This window comes from Arvicola amphibius, chromosome 11, assembly GCF_903992535.2.
Source record: "Arvicola amphibius chromosome 11, mArvAmp1.2, whole genome shotgun sequence".
NCBI classification, from domain to species: Eukaryota; Metazoa; Chordata; class Mammalia; order Rodentia; family Cricetidae; genus Arvicola; species Arvicola amphibius.
The window spans coordinates 98,236,895-98,257,512 of NC_052057.2; the positions used below are offsets into that span (position 1 = coordinate 98,236,895).

The window sequence follows — 20,618 nt, forward strand, 5'->3', positions numbered from 1 at the left end:
TTTCTTGCCAGTTTTTCTTAAATTATCCTGCCTATCTTTTGACTCTGGGTTTTTTCCTATCTCTGTTTCTATATACCTTTCTTCTTTCTCCGTGGCTAGCTGTGCAGTGGCTGCCCCTAGAGTCCTCCTCAATCCTACTCCTCGATCATCTCCTTTCAGATCTCTTCCTCTATTTATTCTCTCCACCCGCCTATCCTTTCTCCTGCCTTGCTAGTTGCCACTTAGTTCTTTATTAGACCGATCAAGTGTTCTAGACACGCAGAGTAACACAACTTCACAGGGTTAAACAAATGCAACACATCTTTGCATTATTAAACAAATGTTTCACAGCATAAACAAATGTAACACATCTTAAAATAATATTCCACAACACAGATCTTCCCTATAAGATCCAAGTTTTTAAAAGGAGAGCTTTGACATTACCTTGATTTTTAAAAATCAGTGCTATTGTGTATTACATCAGGAAATTTATTAAGGTTAAAAACTTAATTTCAATAAAAATTTTAATCAAAATTATCCAGAATCAATCAGAATTAACCATTCTTTGCCTAGATCTTTTGTTGAGCATAAAAGAAATTCATATTTTTCTGTTTAAAAAGTGGGTCTTGCTGGGCATGGTGGCACATGGCTTTAGTCCCAGCACTTGGGAGACAGAGGCAGGTGTGTATCTGTGAGTTCAAGGCCAGCCTGATGTACTTAGCAAGTTTTAGGACACTAAAGCTACATAATAGAGATATCCTGTCTCAAAACAACAACAATAATAAAAATAATAATAATAAGCAACTGGGATATTCACACACCTCCCTGAGTGCCTAGTGCCCCCTTGCAGAGTTAACGGCTTCATTGGCCACGTCTATTGTAAAGATTGCTGTGTTTTCTAGAATGTTCCTTGTAGACCAATGAGACCTTAAAAGAAATCCACAAGCCTCAGACCTAGTGTACTGCTTATTTAAGTAGGATTTTCATTCCTGATTTGAGCCATAAGCCATGCTGTCTGTATAACCTTTAGAAATGGTGAAAGCATCGAGAAAGTAGACTTAAATTACTCACATGACTTTGCTCCCTATAAGTGAGTTATTATTCTTAACCTTTAGCATGCTGTTTTTCCATGTTTTAAAATTCGAAACCACGCTGTAATTTGGGTTGTAGCTTTTTTTTCCTTCGCAAAAAAGTGGGTTTGTTTAATGTATTGAAAGGGACAGTAGATCTGGCAGTATCCAGAGTGCCCCTGCCTATAATATTTAATTTATGCTTTAAGATTTGAATTTGAGTGTTTTGACTCAGGATGTGTGCATGTCTGGTGCTGGTGGAGGCCAGCAGGGGGCGCTAGAGTTGGGTGGCTGTCAGCGGCCAAGAGGGTGCTGAAAATGAACTCGGGTCCTCTGTAAAAACAGTGAATGCTGTTGCAGAGCCATCTCTCCAGATTTAGGCTTTAATTGATATGTTCAATTACACACTGTCTCATAACGATTCCCTGGTCATAAGACATTTGTTGTAATTTCCGTTTTTAATGAGGCCCTAATATTTCATCAAAGAAATTTTACTCAGCCAATCTCCTATAACTGGAAAGTTCTGTTTTGTTTGTTTCCTTTTCCCCCATTTTTTCCACTTTCTAATGATTACAAAAATGGTTGTGTAGACTAAATCTGGATCTTCATTCAAAGTTCTTTACCTATCTTTTCCTTGAAATAGCCCATGTCTATAAAAGGGAAGGAGATCTGTGGTGGGTGGGTATGGAGGTGAAAGCTTTGTGCAAAGCATCCTCTGTGTGGCAGCTACCTACATGTCCTTCTCAGATGGGCACGTAATCGTGAAGGGCTTGGGCATCTGAGACTCTCACCAGACTCCCATCCTCCACACACTCAGGTACAGCTGGTTCAAGCTCTGGCAGCCACCAGGAAGCGGGCTGCAGAGCATTCTGGGACTCCAAAGAATGTCAAGACACCCATGATGAAGAAGGTGGCCTTCCCTGAAGGGGAAACAATGACCCCTCGCCAGAGGAAGTGGGTGCACAGCCTCCCCAATGACTGGGTCACAGAAAACCCAGTTCTCTATAGGTAAGTCTTGTTATCAGGCACACCTCAGGTCCTCATTCAAAGACTCAAGATGGTGGCAGATAGGAACAGAGTCTCAGGTACCTCCTCCGAAACAGGGAGGTAGCCACATCTGCTTGAAAGATGCTTTTCTCCTTCCTCAGTAGTTCTGATGGGGTGCCTAGGGCCAGCGTCTGGGTACAGGGATCAAACTCTCGTGGAACCTGATTCCTCAACAATAGCGAACAGCCACGTTTCCTCATGAGTGGGAAGACCACTCAGAGGGCAGGGTCCCGGAAGCTCCCTAGGGAGGAGGAGCTGCTGCTGAGAAGCAGAGACAGGAGGCTGAGGGGGGACAGTGAGGATATAAAGCTCCCAGAAGGAGGGTCTTGACTCACTGCAGAAGGCTGAGGCCAGTGGTCTAGAGAGAGGGTGGGAGCAGAGGCGATTTGCATTTCTGAGGTCCCCTCGGCAGTCTGTACAGAAAGGAGGGGAGACCTGCAGTAAGTACCTGGAAGTAGAATTCTGCACTGATTGCGTCTGGCCCTTTGTACGTTGGAAGATTTCTAATTACTGCTTCTATTTCACTAAAATTTTAATTGCTTATTTCACCTAGATTTAATTTTGGTAGGTTGCTTGCATCAAGAAATCATCCATTTCTTTTCGATTTCCCAGTTGGGTGGTATACAGTTGAAAAGTATGTCCTTATTCTCTGAATTTCATTGGTGTCTTTTGCAGTGCCTCCCCTTTCACCTCTAATTTTATTAATTTGAATCTTCTCTCTCTGTCTTTTGGTTAATTAAGTCTTGTTGACTTTCTCAAAGAATCAATGCTTCATTTAATCGATTCCTTCAGAGAAGAACTAATGTCAATACTCCTCAGATTATTCAGCAAAACGTAAATGAAGAGACATTTCCTAATTCTTTTTACTAAACCACTATTACCTTATCACCCAAACTACACAAAGAGCCATCAAAAAAAAAAAAAAGAAAATTACAGAGAGAGATCTCTTATAAACACCAGTACAAAAATTCTCAATAAAATTTGCAAACCAAATCCAAGAACACAGCAAAACGATTATTTTAAAAAAGTGTTGGAGGGCCCAAGGATGCAATGTTGAACATCCTTGCAATCTAGGTGGTGGCTGGTATGGGGGACAGGAGAAGAGGGTCCTTAGTTGAAAGAACCCATTGGGCCTAGTGACAGATTTGGTGACTAGTGAAGGCTCTACAAGTCTCAGGTCTCTCACTGGGGTAGACAGTAGAGCGATGTTTTTCAACCTGTGGGTTGTGACCCCTTTGGGAGGTCACATTACAATTCATAACAGCAAAGTTACAGTTATAAAGTAGTAACAATAATAATTTTATGGTTGGGGGTCACCACAACATGAGGAACTGTATTAAAGGGGCACAGTGTTAGGAAGGCTGAGAACCCCTGCAGTATAGGTTCTGTCCCTCAAGACGGGGGACCAGATCACATAGGACAGGGAGATCACCATTCCTGGTGATCGCTCACATTCAAAGTTAAGCTGGAGACTCCTCAGCATGTCATCTCTGTCTGCTGAGCTTAAACTCAGTCCGCCACCGGGGGAGAGGAGAGAACAGGGTCTCCCCAGCTGCTTGGGAGAAGGTGACAGGAAGCCGGCTTCCACTAAGCACCTCAGCCTGAGACTTGGGCCTGGAAGTCAGGCCTCTCTGCCTGCCTTTCACTCAAATGGGGCAGGGAGGGGACCAAGTGTTGGTACAGGTCTCTGCCCTGCGCTGGCCTTTCACTTCCCAGGATGACCTCTGGCCCTCAGCCCCTTTCTACCTTGCTGGGAATAGGCATTGCCCACCCAGATCCACACTTGAGGCTAACCTTCTCTGGATGTGGTCCCCTGCATGATGCCCTAAAGAAGACCAAATGGCTTGTCTGAGCGCCTCCTTACTCTCCTGGAAGGCTGTGTGATAACCCAACTGTGACTCTGGCCTGTTCTCATCAAGGCCTAGGAACTCCGGACATCTTCCTGAGTCCCCTGAGGATTCCTTCTTACCTTGGGCTTAGCCTGAAATTGTCTATCATTTTAAATGTACACACAGCCCCAGCAGGGGGTTTTGGTTCCTGCAGGACAGAATTCTGTGAATTCTACTTCCCATGCAGGGGAACGGTCTGCTGCTTTACTGGCTTTTGGGGACACACACACACACACACACACACACACACACACTCCTCTATTTACCACATAAGGGAGGCCATAAGTGGGCCCACCTGCTACCTGCTCTCCTGGGATTTCTACAGCCTGGGAAACGAACAAGGTACAGCCCAGTCCCCTTGTACCAGCCCTTCCAGCCTTCTCCCTACCCAGCCCCTGGGAGCCCTCAACCATCAACTCCAGGGCCTCTTGCACTACTGAAAGAGGAACCTGCCTCAGCCCCTGCCCCACTCCTGCCTTCAGCCTGTGCCTGCCTGGAAGACCCTCTACTTCATCAGCAGCCCACATCCCTTGTTGACCCAGCTGATTTTGCTGAAGTCTCCTGGGCACTTCTGTCAACTCTAGCTGTGTCTCTGACTGTCCCTGCCCTTTCTCTGGCTCTCTCTGTGAGTCAGAGTTCTCATGCCTGCTCAGGCTGTTGGGCAGTTCCTCCAGGGTTGGTAGAGACCAGCTAGGATGGGAGGATGATATCAGAGCTACCGTGCCCATTTTCCTCAAGGCCCTTGAGCAAGCGCTTGGGAATTCCATGCAAAATAGTAAATGGCCAGTAAATATGTGCCCATTCCCCTCAGGATGGGTGAGACCAGTGCACAGTGTGGATGGGTTGGGCAGGGGAGTTCAATCTCCACTATAGAAACCAACTCCTCAAATCCTGGCGGCGGGGGGGGGGGGGGTTGAGAAACCAGAGTTGACAGCAGACTTCATTATCCTGTGGGCTCTTCTGGAGCTGCTTTGGGCCAGAGACATTTGAAATAACAATGTCTGAAGTACCCTGCTCATGCTGCAGTCCAGACCTGTAGTCTTCTCCCAGCTGTGGGACTCATTAGGAGACAGCTGGAAAATCCTGCTCACCTGGGGCCTTGGGGTGTCTCTGGCGCTTGGCTCATAGCTGGTGCATTTGTAGACTTTATTTCAGACTGGATGTCACTGTCTTCCCTACCGGTACCCCCCCCCCCCCCACCGCCATGCCCCTCCTCTCGTCCCTGGTTGAGTTGGTTTACCCAGAGATCTATCTCAGCTCATCCCACCTAGATCCAACCCTCAGAGTGGCTCTGAGAGTCCAGCCCTGCTTCAGACAATGGCTCTACATGCCCTCCCCAGAAAATGGGCTTGCTCCAGCTGCCTCATAGAACGGTGTCTTGGTTACAGTTCCAGAGGGTTAGAGTCCACGACCATCATGGTGGGGAGCATGGCAGCAGGCAGGCATGGTGCTGGGGCAGTAGCTGAGAGCTTCCATCTGAGCCACAAGCATGAGAGAGAGAGAGAGAGAGAGAGAGAGAGAGAGAGAGAGAGAGAGAGAGAGAGAGAGAGAGAGAGAGAGAGAAAGGAGAGGTGGGGGAGTGCTAACTGGGAATGGCACGGACTTTTGAAACCTCAACACTTATCCCCAGTGACACACTTCCTCCAGTAAGGTCATACCTCCTAGTCCTTCCCAAACGATTCCACCATCAGTCAAATATGTGAGCCTCTAGGGGCCATTCTCATTCAAACCACAGCTTTATTTATTTGTTTGTTTGTTTGTTTGTTTGTTCTTTATTGTGCTGTTCACCTTTGTGATCCTTAGTTTCCAATGGTTCCAGCTCCTGACCCATACTGGCCGGGTAAGGGCTTTACAGCTTGTATCTGAAGCAGGCACCTAACCCTCCCTCCAGGGACCCTCAGTGACTGCTTGGTTGGAGTCAGCAGCACTGGTTGGGAGCCTGGACTTTGTCTCCAGGGACTCTGGAATAGGAGGCAGCCTGGGCGGTTGCCAATGCCGGTGCCATTCTTGGTGGGGGTGGGGTCAGGGCTAACTCTTGCCCACTTGTTTCCTCAGGGAGAAGGAAGAAGCCAGGAGGGAAAAGATGCGTGAGACAGAGGACATGATTGCTGTCCGAGAGGTGCAGGGCCTCATGGACAACATTGGTGAGCCCCCTGCCCTTCAGCCCCAGGCCTGTCCCAGGCAGGGAAGGTTCCAGATGGCAGGATCTGCGGTGGTTCTACTTCAGGGGCTCCTGCTGCCCTCACTGGGGTCCTCTGTTCAGTTTCCCAGAGGATGTCTTTTGGGCACTTCCCCCCAGGAGCGACAGCCAGTGGCTGCTGCACGGTGGGCGATTCCTAGGAAGGACAGAGCTCACTGCTGGGTGCGATGCGGCTTCTCAAGCCATGTTTTCACTTCTCACTACATGCGTCATTAGACACTATCCACACGTGGGTGCCCCGTGTCTTCATGATTAGAAAAACAGAAGGTACAAACTGCCTGCTGGCAGTCATGCCCTTCTGCTGAGAGCCCCAGCCCCACTACCCCAGGTGGTAGCCAGCGTCCAGCTTCCTGGATAAACAGAGCAGGTGACAGGGCTGGAGGCTGAGGGTTCAGGCTCACATCCTGCTCAGCCGCCTGTGACTTAGTTCTTTAGCCACCAAGCCGGGCTGTGCACATTACAGAAGGCGAGCAACAGCACAGCCTCAGTTTCCTGGGTTGGTCCTTGGGTGCAAATAGTTAGAAGGATGTTACCACATGGTAAGCAAACACTAGTGTTGGTTAACATTGCTGCAAATGGTCCCTCTCTGGCCAATAATCCCTCATCTTACTGTATTTCCTTCTTGCTTGCTTGTTTTTTGTTTTTGTTTTGTTTTGTTTGAGACTAGATCTCCTTGTTATGTAGTTCTGGCTGTATTGGAACTCCCTATGCTGATCAGGCTGGCCTGGAACTCACAGATGTGATTCACCTGCCTCTGCCTCCCGAGTGCTGGGATTAAGGGTGCATGTCGCTACTGGCTTTCTCTTGCCTTATGTCGACCTCACAGTGGCACGCAAGCATACCCATAAGCTATTCTCCTTTTCACTTTCAATACAGATTTCAGCTCAGACAACATTCTGCCACAAAACAGGCTTGTATTAGATGATCTTTGCTCAGCTGTAGACTAATGGAAGCATTCTGCATGGTGGACTGGACTAAGCTTTGATGCTCACTAGATTAGGTATAATTAAATGTATTTTCAGCTTACAGTATTTTCTCTTCATAATGATTTTACCAGATGGAAACTACCTTAAATCAAAAAAAGCCTGTGTATTTGTATCTATAAAACTTTTTTATTGTTGTTGTTTTGTTTGTTTTTAACACAGTTCCACTAAGCAGGCTAGGCTGGCCCAAAGTTTCAGATCTTCTTGTCTTTTTTAGTGGTCAGATTGCAGGTATGCGTCATCCACATTTGGCTGAAACTGTTTTAAAGAAAACTACAATCACTCTCATTCTGTAGACACCATTTGGGAATTTTGCCCCAGTAGCTGTCCATTTACTTACTTGTGGTACAAGGGGTTGAACCCAGGGCCCTCAAGCCCGTAGGCAGATGCTCAATGGCTGCACGATATTCCCACCCTCACCCTTGCCTGTGAGTCTGAACCTTGTCTGCACTCAGGGTCTTCCTTGTCTTCTCCTTAAGTCTCTGCCATGCTGGCCTGGCTTTGGGGTCTGCCTTCTGACCTCAGGCCTGCATGCTGCGGCTCTCTGCCACACTGGTCTCCCTGGGAGCCCTGTTCTCTGCCAGCATGCTCATCAGCTCTGTTGTGGCCCTGCAGTTTCCGAGAAGAGGCACTCCATCATCCTCCAAGGGCAAGAAGAATTCAAGAAGAGGAAGTACCTGAGTGCACTGGCGAGCTTTCAGGAGGAGATTGAGCAGATAGGGGTGGTGAGGCCCTGCTCCCCTTTCCTCTGTTCTGTGGCTTTCCCTGGGTGGGGAGGTGTGATTTCATTGTCCCCAATCTTCCTTCTTCTCCTCTCCCTGGGTGGCCCTCGATGTCACACCAAAACAAAGGCATAGATGGAATCACAGAGGACATGTTCAAGGGGCTTGTTATAGGAATATCCTAAGTGTAGGCTCTCTTCACTCTCAGAGAATCCCCGTAAGTAAGTTAGAGACTCTTACCTCATCTTGTAGAGAGGCCCAGAGTCTTACCAGAACAGGTACGAAAGGGGCCAAATCCAAACTAAGTTCGTCTGGCTCCAAAGCGCAGCCTTTGACTGGCTGCCAGTCCTGCCCATGGAGAGGCAGAGGTATCTAAGGATGCAGCCCAGACAGTTTGGCACGTGTGGGGTCTGTATTAGTTTCTTTGCTGCTGCTGTGATAAAACACATGACCAAGACAACTTATGGTTCCAGAGGGGTGACTCCATTACAGCGAGGAAGCATGGCGCGCGCAAATGGCAGGCATGGTGGCAGGAAGCCGAGAGCTCGGCACCTTCAAACACAAGCACAAAGCTGAGAGAGCAAGTAGGAAGTAGGGTCTCAATGCCTGTGTTCAGTGACACACTTCCTCCAGTAAGGCCACACCTCCTAAACCTCCACCAACAGCACCAACTGGAGATCAAGTGTTCGAATGCCTGAAGCTCTGGGGGGCATCCAAACCACCACAGATTCTTCCATATTTCCCCACCCTTGGCTCCTGTCACTTTCTAACTACACTGGGACCCAGAAAGTTCCTAATGAATCATTTATTCCTTCCACGCTCCTCTCTGAGACGCGAGCCTGCATCTCTCAGTTCTCTCTTCTCTGACTCCCTGTGTTGAGTCCCAAGAACTGGCTGTGTGTCCACAGCACTAAGGGCAGACTCCAATCTTGACATCATTATGTCCCAACTAGATGCCAACCCTACCGTCACTGCGTCTTCACTGCCATCAGCCTTGGCTTTCATATCCAAAGTAAACTTGGCTTTTTTTTTTTTTATTTACTCCTTTATTGACTGTTTGTTGAATACCAGTTCTGGGCTCTCAATGACATGAGGGCATGACCACTCCTAGGCACAGTTGAGGAGAAGGATTTTATTGTAGATATAAAGGAGGGTACAGCCAGAGGCATCCGGAAGGGTCCAGACTGAACAGGGTCATGAGAGGAAGGGAGGGGAGTGAGAGAGAGAAAGAGGAGAGCAAAGAGGAGAGAGGACCAAGAGAGGGAGCCAAGAAAGGAATACCAAGAGGGAAGATGGCCAAAATGGCAGGGTTCTATAGGAAAGAGAAGTGAGGGAAGGGAAGCGAAGCCCAGGCCTGGAGAAGGGTGGGGTGGGGCGTGGTGAGAAGTGTTGAGAAGAGCCACAGGTACTGAGGGAGCCTAGAGGCCAAGTGGACACTTTGGTACATTAAGAGGTGCCATGGTTAGGCATTTGCCCTGAGTTTCTTTGGGAGCTGACAGACTGGTCTGATGGCAGCCCCTCCTTCAGCTGCTGAAGGGGGAGAATCAAGTGGCAGCACATGCCACACAGGATACTGTGCCTGGTATCCTGCAGGGTGCCCTGGTCCTCTGGGTACCAGTTCCTTATCAAGCTTCAACTCTCCAGGTCTAAATAATCCTTCTTGAGACGTGGTGGGGTACCTCCCCCATTACAGGGAGGACCACTTTCTATCTGGGATGTTAATGCCCTAACCCTCAGCCTCCTGGTCTATTGCAGGAGATGGAACCTCTCATCCTGGAGAAAGGAGAGCTTCTTTTGAAAAAGATGTCCCAGTCCGATGAGGACGTTGACCAGCTCTTCAAAAACGTTGAAAGTGAACCAGACCTTGAGAACTACACTATCGAGGTAGGGGTCCCTGGTGGCTGTGCCTGGCCTTCCTACCTCTCTAGGAGCCCCTGGACTGACCCAGTTCCCCTGTGCAGACACTACTGGAGCTGTGGGAGAAGGTGGCTGAGAGGTTCACACAGCAGAAGCAGGAGATTAAGGAGTTAGATCAAGAGCTGCTGGCCCTGGAGGTCTCGCGAGCCGACAAGGCAAGTGGGCTGCACATAGGCTCCTTTCTTTAGAAGGGTTTGCGGGGCCGCTTTCTTTTTCCTGTTAGTGCTCTAGGAACTGAGAGTCACTCACAGGGGTGCCTTCTCCTCTCTAGCTAAAGGACGTGTTGAAGAGATATGTTGACATCATAGAGAAAACCACCTACCTCCTGCAGCCTGATGTATACAGGCTGATAGATAAAGAAGCCATGGTGAGTGGTGTTCTATGGTGGGGAGGAACGTGGCCTAGGGTATCCTAAACCTGGTGTCTCAGGAACGCAGGACACATCTGTGGTGTCCCTAAGTAACTCAGGTAGGCTTCTCTGGTTAGGAACCAAGCAAATTTTCAGAGCAGCCATGTGGAATGCTTTCACGGTTTCCTGCGGTAGAGCTGCATGCCCACACTCAGCCAGCACTTACTGGGCCATGTCCCAGCTACTGTGTGTGTAGTACAATGGGCACTACACCCTGGGGTTGTTGTCTTAGACCTTTCACTGTCCCAGGGTTTCCCACCCTTGCCAGTCCCACCTACTCTGGCTTCCTTATTCTTCCTGCCTCTCCTACCGTCCGGGTGGTATCTGTGACTGCCCCACCCCTGCCTCTCGGCTCTGTCTTTTTACTCCCAGTTTCTCCCACCATTGCCTGTGATGATGGGAAGTAGGAAATTCAAGGTTGCTCCCGAGGTCTCCAGAGTAAAGCCTGACTCTTCTGCCGTTTGAAAGGGCTCCTGCTTGGACTGCTCAGGGGTGCACTGTGCAGTGGTATTTGTGCAGACCTAGCTTTCCTTAGGTCTTCAATTGGGATAGCAGTGCTCCCTGCCAGATCATGTTTGGAGGGTGACAGCAGAGGTCTTGACAGTAATGGTCATCCTTACTCTAAAACTGTATTCTTAAAGAGATATTTATTTTTAAATTTATGTATATGTGCATGTCTCTCTGTGCCTATATTTGTGCTTCTCTGTGTGTATGTGTGTATGCTTCTCTGTGTGTAGATGTGTATGTCTCTCTGTGTGTATATGTATGTCTCTCTTTATGTATATGAGTGTCTCTGTGTATGTCTCTCTGTATGTATATATGTGTCTGTGTATATATGTGTGTCTCTGTGTGTATATGTATATGTCTCTGTATGTATATGTGTGTCTCTGTGTGTATATGTCTCTGTGTGTCTGTTTGTGTGTATATGTGTGTCTCTGTATGTGTATATGTGTGTCTCTCTGTGTCTATGTGTGTCTCTCCGTGTGCATGTGCCACATTTATGTGAATATTTGCAGAGCCCACAAAGGGCACGGGATCCCCTGAAGCTGGAGTTACAAGTGGTGAGCCACCCAACTTGAGTGCTGGGAACCAAACCGAGTCTTCCAGGGGAGCAATAGCACTTTTAACTGCTGAGTCATCTCTCCAGCCCCTAAATTTAATTTTAACTTAGCATACAAACCATGCTTGGTTATGGTGTTTTAAAACATGGTTCGTGCTGCTGACCCTCTCCCCACCGCTCACTGCCTTGTGCCCCCACCACCCCATTAGCCTCCGTTCTGTTTTCACGTCACCACTCCGCTACCCCCTTCCCTTGGCATCTCCTTTTCTCCCCTCACGGCCCTCTTTCTAGTTGCATACTTGATACCTACACTCACCCCAACACCTGTGCATCAAACACACACAAACATTAAAAGTGAGGGCCACGTATGAGAGAGAATATAGAATATTTGTCTTTCTGAGTGCGGGTCGTCTCACTTAGCACAGTAACTTCCATCCTAAAATTTAGACTTCGTGTGTCTCTGGAGACTCCAGTCTGGGCTGTGACTCCCTGCTTCCTCCCTGGTGCCTCCTGGCCTGTGCTCCTTCTGCTGTGTGCATTTGCCTTGTCAAGTTTCCTGACTCCTCTACTGTGGCCCCCCACCCACAGCCCTGCTGTGGATCTGCAGGGGAAGAAACACTTGCTTAGGCCCCAGCAACACAGCGCTTGCTGGCACAAAGTCTCAAGCCCCACTAGAAAACTGTGCTGGAATTCCTTCCCTCTGAGCCGGGCTGGGCCTTCAGCTAGCTAGACGACTTGGGAAATGCGTAGCATTGAGATTTGCTTATGTGGTGGGCTGGGAGCTGTGAGGAGGAAGCCGCTCTCATTTTAGCCAGGGGGCGGGAAGGGGGAACACTGACTGGTACAGGGCAAAGGGCAGAGTTGTACTGTGCAGTAAGAGGCCATTCCCATCCTGTGCCAGGGACATGCAGATGAGCAGTCCTGGGAGGACCAGGTTTAGATCTGTATTCAGCCCATCGTTGGGTCTGGTTCTCAACGCTATCACACGTGGCTGGGCTCTGATTTTGTAACAAATTTACATAAAGGCAGCAGACAGTCAATTGAGCACCACCTCCCCCGTTTTTGTTGTTGTTGTTGTTTTTTGGTTTTTTGTTTTTCGAGACAGGGTTTCTCTGTGGCTTTGGAGTCTGTCCTGGAACTAGCTCTTGTAGACCAGGCTGGTCTCGAACTCACAGAGATCCGCCTGCCTCTGCCTCCCGAGTGCTGGGATTAAAGGCGCGCGCCACCATCGCCCGGCACACCTCCCCTGTTTTTAAGCAGGGACCCGGTGCAGCTGCATTTCTGGGTTGGGATCATGATCCAGCCTTCCAGGATGACCCTTGTGGTTCGCGGCTGCTGCCTTGTCTGTGCGTCCAGCATTCCTCACCTCCCACCACAGCCTCACTTAGCCCTGGCCTAACCCCCTCCTGACTCCTCCCCTGTCCCATCTTACCGAGCCTTGCTCTGCCCAGAGAACTGCCCTGTCTAAAGTCCTACCCACCTCTGGCCACAGGCCATGAACCAGGCTCTGCTGGGCAACCGGAGGGCCATCGCCCAGCTGTTGGTCAACCTGACTGAAGCCACCCTGCAGCAGGAGCTTGACAACCGCCACCGCTGGCAGGGCTTGGTGGATACCTGGAAGACTCTCAAGAGAGAGGCCCTGCAGCAGAGTTTCAGGTCAGTGGGGACACCCCTCCCATCCCTGTCCTCCCTCCCACTGATAACTCCCTCCCAGCCACCTGCACCCGTCATCATTATTTAAAAATGCTATTGTTTTCTATGCCCCTGTATTTAAAGTTAGAAATAGATAAAAGCATCAAAAAAGAAATTAAGAGTCACCACTGACCCTTCCTAGAAGGAGAGGTACCCCCTAAGACTTCTGCGCTTTTAGATCCACAGAGTCCACACCATTTTAGATTGCATTGTCCATGAACACTATTTCACAGCTATTCTCTGTGCTCAGTGTGAATTATCGGAACATGTTTATGTAATGGTCTGTATATTTTCATTCTTCTGTGTGCGTTATAACCTAGGCCTTGGGCCTGGAAGGACAGATATGTCAGGTTCACGTTTCCTCTGTGGGGGAAAGGGGGAGGAGAGGACCCACCTCTGCACTGTGTGCTGAGACTCAACCTCGCCCTTGCATGTGACCTTGATGCCAAGTCTGCCTCCGCCACCCGACAGGCACCCTAATAGCCCTGCAGAGGGGTCTCGGTGATGCCTCAGTGGGACACTCTTTAAACAGAACCTGCTGGGCCTGGATTGGGATTGTTACAAAAGTCAACAGAGAGCAGTAGCGATGGCCACAGCTGACTTCCTGGACACGTCCCATAATGCAAGGCGCACTGGGTTCAGGGCTTTGTCTGTCATATTCCTGCGTCCTCACAAGTTCCCAGTGAGGATTAGCTCCACATTATAGTCCAAGGCTCAGAGTGGAAGAGAGGATCTTGTTCTGGGTCATGGGATCTGAAGGGGCAGTCATTACGGCCTGGGTGGTGTGTACCAGGGTTATGGGATGCAGAGTGTTCTTGCCTGAAGCTCCTTCCAACTTCTCCCCTCTGTGATGCCGGGTCTGGCTGTCCAGTGAGTTCATGGCTAGTGAGAATATCCAAGAGCCCCCGGCTGTACAGAAAGAGCTGGAAGAAATGCTGAAGAACCAGCAGATCCTTCAAAAAGTGAGGCTGGATCACCTCTGCAGCATCTGGTATGGCCACCTCTGCACCACTGGTGTGGTGTGTAGGAAGGACCACTGGGGTCAATACCTTTGGGTGTCCAGTAGGGAGGCCATGTGGCTAGATCTTCACCTGAAACACCTCCTCGTGCTTGAGGGCTTGGCTGGCCACCACGGCCCCAATGGCCAAGGAAGGTCATAGCCCATTTTCTATGGAAAGTTAACTTTGGTCCTCACTAGAAAGCAGTGTCCAGGGAGGAGGGAAGAGGGAGGAGAGGGGTGGTAAGAAGTGGCTCCTACAGCTTTGGCCCTCATGCTGAGGCATTTTGGAGAGTGAATAGAAGCCATAACACTGGGAGGCTGCTGTATAGAAGGCACCTTTCAGAGTCTTTCTGATAGCAACCTTTGTGAATAACTTCTTTTTGTGAGGCTTGTTTGGGGCATCAGGGGATCCCAGCAGGCTTGTTAGCTTCTTCAGTATTTTATTGGGATGTTAAATATGCAGGCCCTTTTGGCAAGTTCCGTGAAAACAAGAATTACCTGTCATCTCTTCTTTCCCCAGTAACCTTCTGCCCCCCAACTATAACAAAAACCAGCTGACTGAGTGGTATGAATCTCTCACTTCCCTGAACAGGCAGCTTGGTAAGCAATGTCTGAGATTTCCAGAACTTTCCAGAACTCTGTCCAAGTAGTAGCTTGCTATAGTCAGCTCTCCAGACATGCATCTGAGGAGTGGTGGCCCCTCCATCCTGGGACTTTAGGATGAGTGAGCCCCGAAGACCCCCTCCCCTACTCACTGCCCAGTCCTCAGCCATGCTAGCCAGAAATTCTGACCCTTGACATCTGATCCCTGACCCAAGCATGGAGACAGAGATATAGAGTCTCTGCTTAACTCTCAAGATGGGCACAATGGCCATGTCCCGAGAGTCTTACAGTTGGGGTTATGGGATTAAGGCCCAATCCTGCTGCATCCTGATTGCATAACCATGGGGAAGCCAAGGCATCTCATGGCCTCAATGTCCTCTTCTGTCGAGATCTGAACAGGACTGATCATGGCCCCTACCTTGTGAATTAATGTCTACTCAGTTCAGTCCCTAGCTCCCAGGGAGAAGGCTGAGCCTCAAGTGGTAACGGTTGAGAACAGTCCACAGTAAGAGTGCTAGCTCACAGCCCAGAGCCCAGCTACCTGGCTTGGAAATACGTTCAGGACGCGGTCACCCTCACGGGTCTCCTCGCCCTCTCTGGCTGTCTGCTCACTGCAGCGGAAACGGTGTGACACAAAGCTGGAAATAATGGCTCGACCATTTTGTGGAACAAAATGTGCCAAGCCTTACTTTAGAGAACATAACCATTTTCCTATCACTGAGGCTTGCCACAGCCCAGTGAGGTCAGTGGCTGTGCACTGATCACTCATATTACTGTGAACGATGCTTGCTGAAGAGTCGAAGACAGCAAAGATCTGTTTGGGCTCATGGGTTTAGAGGATTTTCAAAGACGTGGCTGCAAGCAAGATAGTGGGCGCCTGTGGTAGGGACTCTACTCATCACAGCAGCCCAGGGAGTGGGGAGGGCACTTGAGCCAGGGGCAAGGTTGAAAATTTAAAAAGTTCACCACCTGCTTCGGTCAGCAAGGTGACCTCCTGAAGGTTCCAAAGCCTTTCAAAAATAGTGCCACCAGCTGGCAAACACGTGTCCAAAAATGTACATTTCAGATGCAAAATGTTCACATGCACCATTGTCTTTGTGTCCCAGAAGACCCTCTGAGCCTGAAGCTTCTGCTAGAGATGAGCTCTCCCTATGAGGTCATCCTCTTGGTGTGCTAGGAACTCTCTGAGAAGGGAGACACCAGTCCCTACCTTCCAGGCAATCTTTGCAGTGGAAGCTCTTTGCTGAGGGACCGTCTCTCCTTCTAACGTTCCCCTTCCTCTTGGGAGAGCGCCTGACCTTTGACCCGTTTCCTTTTCTGCCCCTGGAGACACCTACCACATGGACTGCATGACTCAGGTCCACTTCCTGTATGAGAAGATCTGGCAGGAGTGCCTGGCCCATGTGCAGGATTGTAAGGTAGGGTTCCCTTTCTGCAGGCCTGGGGAGAAGAGCTGTGTGCTGGACCTGATGCCCACTCTCTCCCAGCCTTCTCTGCCTGCCCCTTACCCGTCAATCTCGATTGAGGCTTTTCTTTCTTCCTGGGAGGCACCAGGTGCTCTCTGGTGTTCAGGTTCCTTCTACCTGACTGACCCTGGGCAGGCTAAAGTAGTGTGTTTATTCTCAACCTGTCCAGGACAGTAGCAGATTTTTTCTGGAATCTGGGAAATAGTTTGTCAAACAGCCCCTCCCTGCCTGCTTGGTAAAAGTGTCTGAATGAAAAGCCTAGGTATTTTGAAAAGTTCTGAGCCCCTGGAGCCTAACTTCTACCCTCAGAGAGTGCTCCTATTCTCCAGACACCTCAGAGAATAGGAGCCAGCTCTGTTCTGCACCTACCCATCCAGGAGCAGAGCCAAAGGGAGTCAGTGAGCTGCTTGCAGCCCTGTGGGGGCCCTGAAACAGCCAGGCTCTGCCTTGCTCTCCTCCCACCCTGCAGAAGCAGCTGCTGGACTGGAAAGCTTTCTCTGAAGCAGAAGCAGAGAGCCTGGTGAATCCAGCCTTCTTCCTGGTGGTAGGGGCGTTCCAGAGCAAGGTGGAGAAGAAGCTGGACCTCCTGGATGTATGTATATGGGTGCTGGGGACCCTTGAGGTGGGGCACATCTCTAAAGTACTACACTGCAAATCCTAGAAGTCTTGGGTGTTCTGGTGTGTCCACTCTCTGGCCCTCACCAGTCACTTCCTTCACAGGCCTCCTGTACTAACCACACCGGATCATCCCCTGGGTCCTAGAAACCACCCTGACATCAGGGCTGCTCAGGCTTGGGAAGTCGGCCATGAGCATACAAGAGCCACTGCTGGGGAAGGCAAGGAACTCTCAGTCCCAAGAGATTTGTGCTCCAAAGTCAGCACACCTTTTCTGTGAAGGGCCAGGTAGCTTGTGTTAGGCTCTGTGGGACACCGGTGTCTATCACCCCTTGTCACATCTATCAACCTAAGCAACGTGGAAACAAAGTGTATGGATGTGTTCCCATACTTTTATTAGAGGCCAGGATTTGAAGTTTGTTTAATTTTCATGTTATTTTTTTCCTGCTACTTTTGATTTGTTTTAATACTGTTCAGAAATTGGAGACTGTGCTTCGTTCACACATTCAAACAAAAATAGATGGAGGGCCGAATTACCCAGCAGTCTAGTCCCCCAGATGACAGCGTACAACCCATGCATCATGTGTGTGGTCTCCGCCCCAGATGAGGGCGTACCACCCATGCACCATGTGTGTGGTGCAGCCCATCAAACTCAAGTCCTCACGTCTGCTAAGAAAGCTCTCTGCCAATAACTCTCTCCACTCCTAACATGTAGGGATTTTCAAAAGGTTTTAGATGTATTTTATTTTAGGTATGAATGCTTTGCCTGCAGGCATGTATGTGTAGCATGTACGAAGGCATCAGAGAACTAAGAGCTATGAATGGTTGCAAGCCAACATGTGGTCTTCTGAAAGAAGGCCGAGGGCTCTTAACCACTGAGCCATCTTTCCAGTCCCTGACACACAGATTTTAAAAGGTGAATCGTTGCCGGGTGATGGTGGTGCATGCCTTTAATCCCAGCACTCGGGAGGCAGAGGCAGGCAGATTTCTGTGAGTTCGAGACCAGCCGGGTCTACAAGAGCTAGTTCCAGGACAGGCTCCAAAGCTACAGAGAAACCTTGTCTCGAAAAAAAAAAAAAAAAAAAAAAGTGAAATCGTATGTGAGATTTTATCTCGAAAAAAAAAGTGAAGTCGTATGTGAGATTTTAACAGCAGATGTGGAAACAGATGTACCCAGATGCTAAGAAACAGACTGTTCCAGGGAAAGATGCCAAGACTGAGGTGGTCCAGTCCTGCTACCCCATGCAGGGAAGGCCAGGCGCCTGTCTTAGTTAGGGTTTCTATTTCTAAAACACCATGATCAAATCAACTCAGGGAACAAAGGGTCAATTTTGCTTACACGTCCACATTGCAGTCCATCACTGAAAAAAAAAATGAGCAGAAACTCAGGCAGGTTGGGAACCTGGAGACAAGAGCTGGAACAGAGGCGGCGAGGGAAGCACTGCTGACTGGCCTGCTCCTAAAGGCCAGCTTAGCTTGCTCTCTTCTATAGTGCAGGACCACCTGCCCAGGGCTCAGCTGCACCACCAACAGTGGTCTAGTCCTGCCCACATCAATCATTGTTCAAGAAAATGTTCAGCAGGCTTACCTATGGGCCAATCTTCTGGAGGCCTTATCTCAGTTGAGAGAGAGTCTCGTTTCCCAGCTGACTATAGCGTGTGTCAAGGTGACACAAAACTAACCAACACAGAGCCTACAGCTGACTTTGAGGGATGGTGCTCAGGTAGTAACTTCTCTGTTTGAAGACACAGGGCCCTGTGGACAGGCTATCCTCGGGGCCTGGGCTAGCATGCCCTCCAGGTAACCTCTGTGTTATACTGCGGCAGAGTTCCTTCGAAGCCTTGAATAAGCAGACGGAATTGCAGAGCCTGGACCTCTTCAGGTACTTCCAGGAGGCTGTGAGGTTGTGGGAGGGACACCAGAGTGTTCTGTTGTCCCAAGAGCTGGAGCTGGAGAAGAGGATAGAGCAGCATCGACAGAAGCACCACCAGGAGAACCAGGTGCCCAAAGCTTGGGATTGTGTGGGAGATGTGGGCTGGACACACACTGTGGGAGGGGAGAGAGACCTGTGTTGGAGATGTGGGCTAGACCCAGACTGCATGGCCCTGTCAGGAGACGTGGGCTAGACCCAGACTACAGGGCCCTGTCGGGAGATGTGGGCTGGACCCAGACCCAGCTGCCAGCTTTCAGCTTAAAAAAAAAAAAAAAAAAAAACAACCAACTGAACAAAAGCACCAAAACCAAAAATGAACTGAAAATAGATCCTAGACTCAATGTAAAACTCTTAAATTACAAAATGTGTGTGGATGGAGGTACCCAGGCTTGCCTTGATCTTGGGGGAAGATGGAAGTAGCAAGAAGAATCTTAAACTAGGCAGAGCTTTGTGATGGGTTTTGTGACTCAAGCCTGTCCCCTAAGAGTGTGCACAAGAAGGAGATTCAGAAAGACAGACTGGCTGAATGGGGGAGTAAACCTGGGTGATTAAAATAGCATGATGTGGGGCTGGTGGGGTGGTTTAGCAGTAGACACACTTGTATGCAGGCCCAGTGACCTGAGTTCAATCCCTGGTTCCCACAAAGAGTCGGGAGAGGCTTCCGAGGACCTCTGTCCTCTGACCTCTGACCTTCACGTGCAGATGCCTGAAAACACTCACACACGCACACACACACACACACACACACACAGAGGCATGCACACATGTGTTCCTGCATGAACTCGTGTGCACACACGTACACTTGAGAGAAAAACAAAAGAAAGAATTAAGTAAATAAATAAGATAAAATGAATAAGATGATCAAAGTATAATTTCATGAGTCATGGCTGACTGCTGGGCAAAGAGAATGAATTCTTTTTTCCCCATGGTGTTGAAAGATGAAAGCAATGTGACAAACCTCACAAGATCTACATGTGATAGACAGGAGCACTGCCCCCACAGTGAACTCCTGAATTATTAATATGCAGTTGTTCAAATAGGGGGAACGCAGACCTTGCTGGGAAGTTAAGCCTAATAAAAGACCATGGTGGATCTTTTATGAGAAGTTTCTCAGGAGAAACTGGCTATACTCCCGCTCCCAACATGACAAGTAAGGTTGCTTCATTATGAGGAAGTGGCAGCTAGGCCGGTGGCTTCAAAGCTCTCAAGTTTGTCAGTTCTAAGCTCCTTTAGTCTACAGACAGCCATGCCTGTCACATCCTGAGCTCACAAAGCATCTCCCTCTTGAGATCACATGCCTTCTGAAGTCCCAGTTGTGGGAGTTGCTAACTCACCTATGTGGTCTGATAAAGTGAAGTATAGGTAGCCTTTCAGGGAACTGGCTCCAAAGTTGTCACTTATCGATGCCTCAGGAATGTGTAGTACAAGCTTGACTATAGGGCCATGGCACTAGAGAAGTGTCCTTGAAGGGACTTCTCTCCTTGGGGAGGTAGATGGGGTCAAAAGAACATACCAGGGACAGAGAAGAGTCTGCTAGTATGTGCTGGAGAGAGCGAGGGTGGTCAGAGACCCCTCCTCAGAGGCCTGAACCTCAGCTCTGGAGAAGTGGGTGGGATCTGCATGTCGCTAACATTCATCTGTGCTTCTCTTGTCTCGGGAATGGCTGCCAGACCCAAGAGGTTAACCTTGATAAGCTTCTAGACCAACTGAGACAGCAAAGCCAAGAAGAGACGTTGAAGACACACATGGAAAAGGCCAGGAATTTTCTGAAGAACATGAAGTCCAGGTAGGCTGCCCAGACCGCAGAAGACAGGAAGTGATAACCCGGATTCATAGTCAAGGGAACACCAGCAGGAGACCAGAGCTGTGATCAACATGCTCAGATAAAAGCCTCGTCCTTCACACTGGAGAACATTAACAATCCATTGCTCCTTGCTCAGGAATCCACAGAATTTCCCAGGGAGAACTGGGGCAAGTTTGTAGGGAGAAACGTCAAGGCCAAGAACCTGGGCTCCCCTTTTAAAATGTAAACA

General features: G+C 49.2%; 1 protein-coding gene across 1 annotated transcript in view; it reads left to right on the forward strand.

The window, feature by feature from the left end:
• Positions 1 to 20,618, forward strand: part of Ccdc180 (coiled-coil domain containing 180) — a 57,132-nt gene that overhangs the window by 915 nt on the left and 35,599 nt on the right. The window contains exons 2-14 of the mRNA XM_038347083.1: positions 1,867 to 2,057; positions 6,041 to 6,129; positions 7,784 to 7,893; positions 9,646 to 9,774; positions 9,852 to 9,962; positions 10,079 to 10,174; positions 12,769 to 12,932; positions 13,840 to 13,959; positions 14,489 to 14,568; positions 15,901 to 15,989; positions 16,507 to 16,629; positions 18,479 to 18,652; positions 20,256 to 20,371. Of these exons, the coding sequence (XP_038203011.1) occupies positions 1,867 to 2,057; positions 6,041 to 6,129; positions 7,784 to 7,893; positions 9,646 to 9,774; positions 9,852 to 9,962; positions 10,079 to 10,174; positions 12,769 to 12,932; positions 13,840 to 13,959; positions 14,489 to 14,568; positions 15,901 to 15,989; positions 16,507 to 16,629; positions 18,479 to 18,652; positions 20,256 to 20,371 (1,592 nt within the window). The remainder of the gene's footprint in view (positions 1 to 1,866; positions 2,058 to 6,040; positions 6,130 to 7,783; positions 7,894 to 9,645; positions 9,775 to 9,851; positions 9,963 to 10,078; positions 10,175 to 12,768; positions 12,933 to 13,839; positions 13,960 to 14,488; positions 14,569 to 15,900; positions 15,990 to 16,506; positions 16,630 to 18,478; positions 18,653 to 20,255; positions 20,372 to 20,618) is intronic.